A 13,640-nucleotide genomic window follows, 5' to 3' on the forward strand; every position below is an offset into this window, starting at 1 on the left:
GTGTGTCCACTTAGGTCTGTTTGTGGGGAAAGAAGGTCCAATGATACACAGTGGAGCCATTGTGGGAGCTGGTCTTCCTCAGGTACCCCGCCACACAACCTCAACGTTACATCAACAATCAGTGACATGAACACTGATTTTTACAGTTGAATGTACTGCTTATGCTGAGATTCTATTTATTTTTATGCTTATGCATGTCTGAAATGACAGTGTCAAGATGTTAGGGTTCATGTGTCTGATTTTATATGTATACAGTATATATAACCTTTTTTTAACCATGGATGATCCCACTGACAATCCAACTCCCATTTGCACTTCACAAAGATAGCAGCATTACACTTTACATATACACAAAACAAAACACTACAATATATTACAGAGCTACTAAATGAAATATAAACAGAGCACCAATCTATTTGAACTCTTCTGCGTACAGGATTTGAAAATATCTGACCTTGGCATCTCTTAAAGGAAAGGCTCACAATTTTTCAAGCGTGTTACCTACTGTGGATGTCAATCAGCACACCCCTAGTTAAGAGAAGCAGGCAGGAGTGCTGCACAGAAGCTAAGCAAGTCATGCTGTAAACGAGGGCAATAGCAGGATATGTTTTAACCACCTAAAAAAAAAAAAAAAAAAAAAATCAGTATAAGTTTAAGTATACACAGTTTTTTTTTTTTGGACTATCCAATCAACAAGTTACATTCCTTTTTTTCAATATTTTATATGTTGATATTTTATATATTGATAAGTCACAGTCTGAAAATCACCCTTTCTCTTAAAGAAAGGGTGATTTTCTCCATACAGTGAATTTCATAAATAATTGCAATCCAGTCGTTCTTTTAAGGGGGGCTTGCCTGTAGCCACATCCGTGTGATGGCTTTCTTGTTCTTGGGGCAGCAGTAGCTCAGTCCATAGGGCCTTGGGTTGGGAACCGGAGGGTCGCCTGTTCGAGTCCCCGTCCGGACCAAATATGGAGTGTGGACTGGTGGCTGGAGAGGTGCCAGTTCACCTCCTGGCCACTGCCGAGGTGCCCTTGAACAAGGCACCGAACCCCCCAACCGCTCATGGCGCCTGACCAAGGCAGCCCCCTCACTCTGACATCTCTCCACTTTGTGCATGTATAGGTCCTGTTTGTGCATGTGTGTGTCTTTCGGACCTGTGTGTAATTGACAGCAAGAATGAAAAAATTGAACTTCCCCTCAGGGGAAAAAAAAGTACTTACTTCGTAAAGGTATTCATCCTGGCTCATGAGGTTGTCCATGGTTTTGCCCAAGTACAATATGACAAAAGAGTCATCAACTTTTTTCCAAAGATGTTCCTTATGTCTTTGGAAATCTCCTGCCAATATGGATAGACTAGTAAGTAGGGCTGGGCAATATGACCAAAATCTCATATCCCGATATAGACGATTTGTGTATGCCGCCATCTTGCGGCGGTGCCATTGCTGTGGTGATGTTAGATGGTGGCCTCCGGTAACTGACGAAGGTATCTTAAATGAGTACCGATATTAATATAGAAATTCATCATTTGTTTGAGCGATAAGCAGGAAAGATTAGAGTAATAGGGAGATAATAGACTGTATCATTAAACACTGTGTAACATAACATTAGCATACGTTACGTGTGCTGACGTTAGCAAGCTAGCAGCGTGACATTTAATCATTATGGACAGGCTACGTGACTAAAAACAACAACAACACGTGTTTGTGTTTTGTTTTAGGTATTCAAGAATATTTTATTGATCGCCTGGCCTCCGTTGACCAGAAAAATGGCAATTACAGGTCTCTGATTGAGGGTCAAAATTACCTGAGCTCCAGATGGGTCGGGCAAATTTTACACCGCCTTTTAGACAACCATCGCATCATATTGAAGGCGATGAATATTGAACGCCTTCAGTATGATGTGATGGTCACATAGCCTGTCCATAATGATTAATTGTCACGCCTTCATCAGTTACCGGAGGCCACTGTCCAACATCATCAATCCAGCTATTCATGATGCTGTCATTGTAGAGAGTAAGTTCACAATGACAGCATAATGAATTGATGACTGACACGTCACCGCAGCAATGGCGCCGCCGCAAGATGGCGGCATACACAAATCGCTCGCCGAATTCGTCTGTAGGTGATTTCATATCCCGATAACGATACTTATCCCGATATAGCACATTTTAATCCAATGAATAAAAATACAGCCAGCCAGAATTAGAATTAGCGAGAATAAAAAGTGAGTGAAGAGAGGGAGCGCTGGCAGTGAGAAAGCTGGTGAATCAGATCAATGAAACGTCCAAATGACGAAAAATATTGCAGTAAAAAGTGTAATTTGCGTCACAGCGATGTAAGCGATAATAAAATATGAAACGATAGACATTTTTCTCTCGTCACACGATATATATCGTCATATCGCACAGCCCTACTAGTAAGCATTCCCAAAAAATATGAAAGTGGTCTGCACTGATTTACCACACAGCCTCCAACATTCATCCCGCCCCTGAGATCCCTGTTGTAGAAGTTTCAATTTTGGAGTCACAAAATATCATTGTATGTTTTTCTTAGCAGAACTCCCTCTCTCCAGGATCTTGAATTAGTGGTCCTAGCTTGACCCCCCAAGTATTATTCCAATCATCCTCATATGTTTCCAGGCCCAATTCCCTCTCTCATTTCTGTTTGACCCTGACAGTGGAATCATTTTTGGAGTTTTGTAATCTGTTATATATTTATGATACAAGATGTTTGGTGTCTTTATTCTTATATACAGCAGTGAGTATATTGCCACCAGATTCCTTTGACAAAAACAGTCATTTTACTCACAGAAAACGGGAGCTGCTGGTCTACCGCTGACTCTATCAGTTAGTTAGTTTGTGCTTTTGTGTGACTTTGGTTTTATTTTTAAGGGTTAGTTCGGATTCCTCGAAATCACACAATAACACTAACTAACTGATAGAGTCAGTGGTAGACCAGCAGCTCCTGTATTCTGTAAGGTAAAATGAGGTAAAAAATTTTTATCAAACGAGTCTGGGGGCTTCAGTTCCCTGTCAGAAAGGGCTGTTTGGCGGCAAGGTAAAGTGGTGAAAATATTCTCAATGTACTGTCCACTTAAACAAGGCTGACCAGAAATACCCTTTTTTCTGGCAATGGACCCAGTTTTTGCTGGCCTTTCCATGGCTGGAGCTGTCCCCAGAAATGTCCCTGTTTTTGACTGCAAGGCTGCCAACTCTCAAATGACTGTGATACTCAAGCAATTGAGACTTTTTACGTGTTATCATGCCACATGTCTATGGGTAGATCATGAAACAATTTGCAAAAGGCCCAACCACCTCACCTATATAAGAGCAAGGCACATTGCTATGTCTATTTGTTGATTTGGGTTTTTATTTTGAGGATGATGATGATGAGGATTATTTAAAGTCTCTTAATAGTCATTATGCATCTTTTTTTGTGGTAATTTTGTATGTGATTATTTTTGTGTGTCTTTGAGACCATTTTGTGAGTACACATAATACACAGTACAAATATTTAAATTAGAATAGAATATAAATGATAAAATAGTCAATAAAATAGAAAAAATATATAAAAATTGCACTCTAGGAAAAACTAAAAAGGATATATATACTACATATATAGTACCCAATTTTATCAATTGGTCTGTACCATAGTTTATTACAGTGCAACAGTTACCATTTCTAATGAAACATGTATTGTCCTCATCTTATATTTCATAGATAATAACATTGAATATTTGAATGATATTGACTGACAAGCTGGAAATGTCCCCAGCTGTCATTTCCAAAATCTTGCCACCTTAACTTAAAGTGATACTGATTTCTGTAGGTGGCTAAAATACATTTTGTTGCCGACCCCTCTACAGCAGTACATTGTTTAGCTTCTGTGGTGATGCTCCTGCCAAGAGACACCTACTATAGGTAATACACTGACTCTGGATAAGTACCTCATACAGCTCCACTTCAAAAGATCTGAATTATCCCTTTTAAACAATAGTCTGGCGCACACATGTACATTGAAACAGGGTTTGCTTGCTGTAGTCATTCCTCTTGTTTATACTGGCCATTGAAAGATTACCTCCTAATGCATTTTGATTGTAAAAATTATTGACTATGAAATGGTCCAGCCACTCATGCATTTGACTTGTATCATGGCTTAAGCATGTTCATCAGATGTTTTATCCCTCTATCAGTTTCAGAGCATCACTTTCAAGAGGATCAAATTCGATTTTCCATACTTCCGCAGTGACCGGTATGGCTGCGGTACACTCTTATTACCAAAACATTGTACACTGTTCATTGCTTCCCTTCAGCTCAGAATATGTGGCAAATATTGTCAAACATAGCTTATTGTGTTGGCTTAACTGTTTTTCAGGGACAAGCGAGACTTTGTGTCAGCGGGTGCTGCGGCTGGAGTAGCTGCTGCCTTTGGTGCTCCTATAGGTGGCATACTCTTCAGTCTGGAGGAGGGGTCCTCGTTCTGGAACCAGGCCCTCACTTGGAAAGTGGTATGTTACCTTATTCAGTAAACACAAAAAGGGACTTATTAGTTTGCGGCCACACTAGCAGTGCAAGTGTCACTAAAACCCTGTTTTCACCAAACACTTTCGGAGTAGTACCTTTGGAACCTAAAGTAACCCTTCAGACATGGTACTAGACCCTAGGTCTGTTTAGCATTTCCACTGCAAACAGTACTCTTAAATGTGTGTGTGTGTGTGTGTGTGTACTTGAAGATCCACTCATTACTAAAAGTCAGTGTCATCTAAGAAAGACAATATAAACTAATTGAATGGTCAAAGTTGTTATATTGAAATTTAGGTGTACTGATGGATTCAATTCGTCAACTCATGCATCGAGTAACATTACAGTAAACATTACATCTTAAAAGTTGACGTCAGTCAGCCCAGTGAGTCAAATTATTTTTTTCTCAGTCTACAGCTGCTGCAAGAGGCAGCAAACATCCTTTCATTCTATAGTTACAGTTTACTGATGTATGTACGACTACTTCAGTATGAACAGTGGTTACATAAGCTTCAAAACCAGCCACAACTCAGTCTTGAGCAAGAGTGACAGTCCTCTATTGTCCAATCAATGGACTGCAGTGTGTCTAGTTCCACCTTTTAGTTCCAGATCTGTGTGCTAGGTACCCCAACAGAGGAGTGACCAAAAATGGGGACAGTAAGGAACAGTTCTTCTGGTACCAGCCACAACTTTTCATGGTGGAAACAGAAAAAATGTGTACCAAACTGAATTGAACTGTACCAGACTGCTTGCTGGAAACATGGCTTCAGTAAGTATGCAGAGGTTAAAGGTCAAGAACAGTGGGCAGCCATCAGTGGATATCACTAATACTTGAAAAGGCCAAACTAGGGGTTTCCTCTATCAGCCCACTGCCTCAGTCTGTCAGTGAGAAGGCTGGACTATACAGTTACACCATACATAGCATGAAGTACTTTTCTCAGCTCCTCTGTTTCATTTTGTTTTAGCTCTTCTGTTCCATGTCGGCCACTTTCACCCTCAACTTCTTCCGATCTGGGATCAACTTCAACAAGTGGGGCTCCTTCCAACTGCCTGGTCTGCTCAACTTTGGAGAATTCAAGGTAAAGAGTCGCTAAAAGGGGATTTATGGTTGCGCGTAGACTCTATGCATGTAGCCTACGCATGTCGCTATGCCGTTGTGAACATTTTTACTTCTGCAGTGGTGTGTCTTCGTCACTCTGCAGTTACACCTCTAAAACACAAGTTGGCGGCAGAGGTTTCTGTGAAGCGCTGTTAAATTTAGTTAACACACACCCAAAACACACATTAAACATGGCTTAACAGAGACAGTTTGAAAAACAATGACACAAATTGGCTTCACTACAACTCACATTTTCCCCACAAATACAACATGCTAACGTTATTAGCACAAGCCAATGGCATTTTACATTGTATAAATTAGCCTAGCAACTAGCGATCTTTTCAGCATATACATAACAACAACATATAGGTAACAAAGGTAACGGCAAACAGTTTGGCCCATTACAACTCACAAGGTTCACTGACAAAGCAACTGTCCTGTACTAAACACGTTTTCCAAACAAATACAAAATGCTAACATTATTAGCACAAGCTTATGGCATTTTACAACGTATTGATTAGCCTAGCAGCTAGCAATCTTTCCCTCTTCTCATGTGAAACCTGGATAAATCCCAAAATATAAATCCCTGAAGGATAAGTCACACACAAGACTTAAAATGCTATTTTAGTGGAGGCCTTACTGTCTTCACAATTTATTGTTTCTTATCTGTGAACTTAAAGTAAATACAAGCTCCGTTTCCACTGAGGGAAATGGTGTCAGTATTAGGCTTGAGGACATGTCATCACAACATCATGCCCCGCCCCCTTTGGGCCCCCTTCTGCCATTTTGAAAGCAAACCACCAGAATCGGCTTGTTGTGATCAGAAGTTATTGTGTTCCCGATGCGATCAATGCAGCCTAAACATCTCTTTAGCTTCCATCCCTGCCAGACATTTACAATCAACAGACAGTGCACACATAGAGCTTCTAAACATCATATAAAGGACCCCTCACACCTCTTCCACTGCCTGTTTTCCCCCATGAAATCAGGGAAGAGGTCCATCCGCAGACAGCCAGACTCCTCAAGCCCGAGCACATATGCCCCCCCCACAGCTGTCATAATAAATCACTTCATTACACGGACGCACTTTATCCTAGATTATTTATTAAGCCTATTAAATGCACTTTTAATTTTATTTAATTGTCTTGGAAAGAGAATTTTGTTTCCTTATGTATGAAAATACATAAGTGAAATGACAAAGAAATCAATCAATCATGATCACAACAGCCTCCTCTGTTCACAACGCAAACACAACACCGCTATTCAGACAACATAGAAGGTAGGCTAGCTCAAAGGTGGAGGGTGTAACCTTACCTTTGCAAGCACAACTGTGTTTTCACAGTTTTGGGGCTGGTATATGGACAGGTCTTTCACCCAGCTGCAGCAGAACTGCTCGTAGCTTTCCAGCGATTTGTAGCTCTTGTATTCTTGCATGGTGTTGTAACTAACTCCAAAAACGAGGTAATTCACTATGTCCATAAATCTGGAAGACGGTAAACGGTTCGGGTCGCTGTTCCATTCCGCTGCAGGCAGCTTGTAAGGGTCAAGGTTATTTCTTTCTTTTAGTTTTCTAAATACCTCTTTCTGGAGTTTTTCTTTATATGGAATCTTTTCTTTCACTTTATTTTTCTCCATTTTTCCTTATTTCCCTTATTTTCTCGAAATGTATCCATCTGAAAACCTATTTCCCATCCGCTGTCTCTGCAAAATGAAATTCATTCTTTTCTGTCACCAATTAATGCTAAACAACATAAATCTGAAGTATAAAATAGATCAAAATATATACGGTGTGCACTGTTTTAACGTCTCCTTGCTTAGTGTAATATTAATGTGCCTGCCGCGGCTGGTGCTGTGAGCGTTTGGTCGCTATGAAGACTGTTAAGAGTGGGTCAGCTCGATCTTACAACATCCTCTTAAGCTAAGAGCGATCTGGGAAACACGGCTATTAAAATAAATACTACATTTCTAACAGTGTCTGAGCTGATTTATGGACACAGCATGCTTGTAGGCTGCTGTAACGTTGGTTTACATTTACAGGTTTACAGAGGAAATAACGGGAAATAACGGGATGTGACTTAATCGGGTGAAAATATCGTTAGTGAAACAGAAACAAGCGTTAGTTAGGGGACAAGAGCCAAGAGTCACAAAGACTCACATATGTTAAAAGTTACTTACAACTGGTGTATTTACTGTATGTGTCCGGGGTCCTTTGCCTGTGGAACGAGTAACACCACTAACTTCTCCCTAAACGAACGCATGTTTCTGTTAGGCCTATGTGTATCACTAATGTTCTTTATGTATTATGAAGAATGTCAGACTGGCCAATCAGTGGCAGAGTTGGGCCCAGAGTCACAAATAATGCATTTCGACTGACACAGAACTGGCACGGTGCCGTTTCCCGAACCTAATTAAGTAGGCTACTTACAATGGCATGAAAGACAATAATAACAACGCTACAGTTTAAAAGGAGATCTCGCCAGCTTTATACAAGTTTACGTTGGTCACCGATCAATGCGGGCATCTAAGAGGAAGTGACAATGGTGGCTCATGGGAATCCAAAACGTTATTGCAAGGGAATGCAAAACTATTGCGAGGGAACTCAAAAGTATTGCGAGGGAATGCAAAAGTATTGTGAGGGAACGCAAAATTTATTGCGAGGGAGCGCAAAAAGTATTGCGAGGTAACACAATGTATTGCGAGGTAAAGCAAAAGTATTGCGAGGGGACGCAAAAGTCAGTCCAAAAAAATCTCCCAACTTGACCTTTAAGGGGCTCCGTACAATTACTATACTATCACTATTAAATATTTATTGATTACAGAAACTGCAACATGCGTCACCTCTTGTGTCAGAGGCTACCATCTGAGATTGTGTGTTTGAATCGTTCCAATTTGGATTTCATACACAACACAGCACACACTCAAACAGCCCTTCTCAGTCACCAACAACCTTCTTCTTTGCTCAGACTCTTCATTGCTGCTAATTACAAAAACAAAAAAATTACATTAGTGCAATGTAACGTGGTAAAAAACGGTGACAAATTAAACAAATGACTATAAGAGATGCAGGTGTAACAAAATATATACAAAGACAGCACAAAACATGAGGACTTAAAAAGCTTAAAACAGCATTTTCCCCATGTAAGTAGTAAAATGTATTAAAAGTAAATGAAAAGATATAAATAAATGGATAGTTGTAACGGTGAATAAATAAGAAAATTAAGAGAAATAAACAGCAATGAATCAGTAGCAATTCTTAAATTATTTGGGAAAAGACAGAAGAAAGAGAAAAGGATTGCATATGTGTGTGGATATGATTTGTGTAAAGTCACAGTAATGATAATGATATTCATGTCATAGAAAACTGACAACGCATCTCAAGGGTATGGAGGAGTGAGTGATGTAAAAATATTGGTAATATTAAATAGTTATTGTAGGTGAGATCAAGGTTCAGTTGTATAGCACACAGTTGTGTTTACTATTACCCTTTTTCCACACTAATGTGCTGGCTTGGTTTGGTTTGACTCAGCACATCAGCCCAGTGCGGCAAAGGTTACTATTTTCAGTACGGGGCTATCTGCTTGAAGGTGGGTCTGTAACTGATGATGGCTCGTTTTGGCTGATAATGTTTTAGAGCGGCGGGCTGATCCACAGCTAAAGTCTCATGTTATTTTTCGGCAAGTGTTTTTCCATCATTACTTGTTGGAGGTGAGCTGTTTGCAGAGGTGCAGTAAGAGCCTGCTGTCTGCAGCTCTTCACATCTCACTGTCGCTGTGCCTGCTTTACTCTTCCTCCCTGTGGTATTATTGTTTATTGACTTGTTTTTCTTAAAGAAAAGCTGCTAACAAAGTACTGCTAAATCGGCGATTAACACATTTCATTTCCTATAGACTCTTCACAGTAAAAGTCCCCCTATTATGTTGTTATGTAAAAGCTTTTATTGTGAAGCAGTAAAATAGGGAAATGTGGGGTTTTTTTTCCAGCAGCAACATATCAGAATCCTGTACAGCTGAAAGCAAACATGAAACAGGAAAATAAAGCAGACAGCTAAAGTAAAAACAGGACGTACAGTCAGGGAATATTATCAGATATTTGGCCAATCTGGGAATAAATTCCTCACCAAGAACTTTCTTCACCAAAGTTTTTTTAAATCAGTCAATCAATTTTATTTATAAAGCCCAATATCACAAATCACATCCCTCTGTCCTTAGGACCCTCACAACGGATAAGGTAAAACTCCCCCCAAAAAAACCTTTAACGGGAAAAAAAAATGGTAGAAACCTCAGGAAGAGCAACTGATCCCTCTTCCAGGACGGACAGATGTGCAATAGATGTTATACAGAACAGATCAACATAATAAATTAACAGTAATCCGTATGACACAATGAGACAGAAAGAGAGACAGAGACAGAGAGAGATGCAGGACAGACAGTAATGACAGTAGCTTACAACAACATTAATTAAAGTAATAATATTATTTTTCTAATTACGGCTATTGTGGTACAATATGTTGAAAGTATATATTAATATCTGATAGTATACATATGTGACAATAATCATGTGTATGATAACAGTAGAAGTATGACTAATGATAACAGCAGCAGGAGGCATCAGGCAGGACCACAGCAGCAGCACAACCACACACATCACACCATCCAGGCACTGCTGTGATACTGTACGAGTTCACCTGCGAGACAGTGGAGCACAAAGGCTCCAGAGAAGAAGTCGAGTTAGTGACATGCAGTACAGCCGAGTTAGCGAGATGCAGTAACAGGACATGAGCGTTAGCAAAGGAGAGAAGGTGCTCGGTGTATTATAGGAGGTCCCCTGGCAGACTAGGCCTAAGTCAGCCTAACTAGGGGTTGGTACAAGGCAAGCCTGAGTCAGCCCTTACTATAAGCTTTATCAAAAAAGGAAGTCTTAAGTCTAGTCTTAAATGTGGAGACGGTGTCTGCCTCCCGGACTGCAACAGGAAGATGATTCCACAGGAGAGGAGCCTGATAGCTGAAGGCTCTGGCTCCTGATCTGCTTTTGGTGACTTTAGGCACCACAAGTAACCCTGCATTCTCAGAGCGCAGTAAAGTAAAGGTAACACATATAAAAAGATTTCAATTCAAAGAGCTCCTGAAAGTTTGGGTGCCTGCAGCCTTATTGGTGAAAAATTGATAATGTTTACCTCTGCGCTATGCAGATTGTGAGGGGTCACGTAGGTTTTTTTCAGGATTTGAATCAATTGCAAACATTTGTTTTGCACCAAAACCACTCCTTGGTGGAAAAACAAGCACACACACTTTAACCTGCTCATCATAACTCCCTTTTTTTGGTGAAAATAAACATTGCTGGGTGCATGCAAATTAAAAAGTAGCTTTATGGGCTGATTTATGAATCTATTTACCATGGTAAGTACTTACTGTTTACTAGTGTAGTTGGTTGGCATTCACAGCGAGCAAGTGAGTTTGGAATGGCAGGTGCCAGACATGCTCAAGTCATTGTGGGGACCATGGAGAGACAATGCGGAGCATAGAGAGGCAGTCAGAGCTACAGGCTACAGTGAGGCTAAAAACAGAGTTCATATGACGTTTTTCGAAACAACTTTTTATGTCGGGGCTTCAGCACACTTGCATCACTATGGATGAACAGTATGGAGGTACTTTGTGGATTCAATTTTGTGTTCTTGGACGTTAGTCTGGGGCGTCGTCTGCCATTAGGTGTGCTAGCCGCTCCCCCCGCCGATCTCCACAAGGGATGTGAGGACTCTAAAACTTCACCAGGGCCTCCATTGGCATATGGGTGAATAGATAATGGTTGAATTTTCATTTATGGGTGCACTATCCCTTTAATGTCACAAGAATGATTAGAACTCATTTTCAACCAAAAATTAAGGTACTGCTTTTTTCCTTTGTAGGGCATTACAGTCTAACAGTTTAGATGTGGATGTTAGCCCTGCACCTCTGCTAACTTAAGAAGTAGGCACAAAATGTTGGCAGGCTAAGACACCATGTAGAGTGTAAATATGATTTGTACAAATCTGTCCAGGTCACCTCACCACAAAGTCAGCTCGTGCAGCAGAAGTGGAGAAAGTGTCAGCACAGACAAAGAGACGATGCATGTGCTCTGGGTTCAGTGCATCTACTGATCTCATCTCTTCCCAATAAATCCAGAGTTCCTGACAGTTTGACTGCGGATGGACTGAAAACAGGCTTGCTGAAGACAGCACAGGATCGTAAGTATCACCGGGGCACTGAAGTCATTGGCCACCTGGAAGGGATCAATGACTTGGTAGCAGAGGACACCCTGTATCATGTGTGCTGCAAAGTTCTTCTCAAGACAGGTGGTCATTGCTCCAAGACTAAAGATGTAGGAAGGAAAACTTATGAGGAGTGAGAGACTGCTTCCTATGAGCTCTGTGAATGGTTCAGAACTGGAATGGTGAATGGACCCAGAACTCTAACATGGGGTGATGACACTTGTCCAAGTCCACGAAAAGATGCAGCAGTTTGACTATTCAACAGATAAGAGCATCTCATATTCAAAGAAGTGGCTAAAGAGGAGGCTTGTAGAGAAATACCATGATATGCCATATTTCACATCACAGGAGAGGAGGGCAGATGTGCTCTGTTTCAAAGATAAGACCAGCAACATCCTTCGAGAGCATCATGCTAATGTTGAGTTTGGAGCTGAGAAGCCTCAGATCATAAACACTGCACTTAAGATGATTTGCAGCGATGTGATCTAAATCCAAAGTCATACCCCACTGCACACAGTCTGATATCCCTAGTCAGCTGGCACTTGTTCCAGAGAGCCTTCAGATGTTCTTGAGCCTTGTGAAGACAGACGATAGCCATACAAGATGGGGCTTGCCATACAACAGGATCATAGTTTCAGGTCCAAGTGGATGGTCAACAAATTACACCAGCTGGGGTGCACAGAGTCGTATGCAGAGACACAAAATTACAAATACTGCTTTCTCAGTGACAGGAAATGAATGGAGTTGGCATCTCTGATGCTTCTGGTGCTCTTGCTACCATAGTTGAAACTGATGATTAGATAGATGATGAGGTTGAGGTTGATGTGATAGTGACATTGACTATGGAGGTAAAGTTCAAGGTACAGGTCCCATCATCACTCAGAAAAATTCCCAAGGTTGATGACGAGATCATTAACCTAAACTCACTCAAGTTGCCCCTCCAACTGATATTCTTCGCCCAACAGGATATGACAGTCAAGACAAGCTCTGAGTATGAGCTGACTCCGTTCCCCTTGTCATTGAGCACGGTTACATGCGCACAAAAATCAGATAACTGGGAATAATCAGGTAATGGTAATAATCCGATTTGACACGTTTACGTGCACTTCAGTAATCTGATAATCAGAAAAACCTGGTTTATATGATTCAGTCCTTCAGTTGGATTTCTCCTCAAGTACATGACATAAAACTCAAACTTCCCGTTACAGTAGGTACTCATATCCTTGAAAAACCTCAAAAAGTACGCAAGTCATATATTTGCAAAATAAAGCACTCATCATGCTGACAACTTATATTCTTACAGTACTGTTTGTTTTTATCATTAACAAATACATGTGAGAGCATTCTAATATGTAGTTTAATGTGGAGCCAATTTTACATACTTTGGGTAGATTCGGAGTAAAAGTACTGCAAAATGCAATATACAAGTGTATTGTATATAAACTTGTCACACAAAGTGCATAACATATAAGTAAGATAAAATAAAAGTGACAAATTAAACACTGAGAATATAAAAATATATTATTTTGTGTTAAATCTTCATCTGAAAGGAAACAAAAGCTGTCAGATTAACATAGCGGAGTAGAAAGTACAATATTTCTCTCTAAAATGTAGTAGAGTGGGAGTATAAAATAGCAAAACCCGAAAGAAACCAGATTAAAGGGTATACATGCACCGAATAATCTGACTATTGGGGAAAAAGCTAGGTGTGTTTATCTGATTTCTCATAATCAGATAATGGCTTTTATCTGATAAAGCCTATCGGATTATGCTGT

General features: G+C 40.4%; 1 protein-coding gene across 3 annotated transcripts in view; it reads left to right on the forward strand.

The window, feature by feature from the left end:
- clcn6 (chloride channel 6) overlaps positions 1-13,640 on the forward strand; it is a 178,324-nt gene that overhangs the window by 13,738 nt on the left and 150,946 nt on the right. For all 3 annotated transcript variants that reach the window (XM_033629850.2, XM_078170352.1, XM_033629849.2), the window contains exons 8-11: positions 15-82; positions 4,195-4,253; positions 4,377-4,509; positions 5,488-5,601. In XM_033629850.2, coding sequence (XP_033485741.1) covers positions 15-82; positions 4,195-4,253; positions 4,377-4,509; positions 5,488-5,601 — 374 coding nt within the window. The remainder of the gene's footprint in view (positions 1-14; positions 83-4,194; positions 4,254-4,376; positions 4,510-5,487; positions 5,602-13,640) is intronic.

This window comes from Epinephelus lanceolatus, chromosome 8, assembly GCF_041903045.1.
Source record: "Epinephelus lanceolatus isolate andai-2023 chromosome 8, ASM4190304v1, whole genome shotgun sequence".
NCBI classification, from domain to species: Eukaryota; Metazoa; Chordata; class Actinopteri; order Perciformes; family Serranidae; genus Epinephelus; species Epinephelus lanceolatus.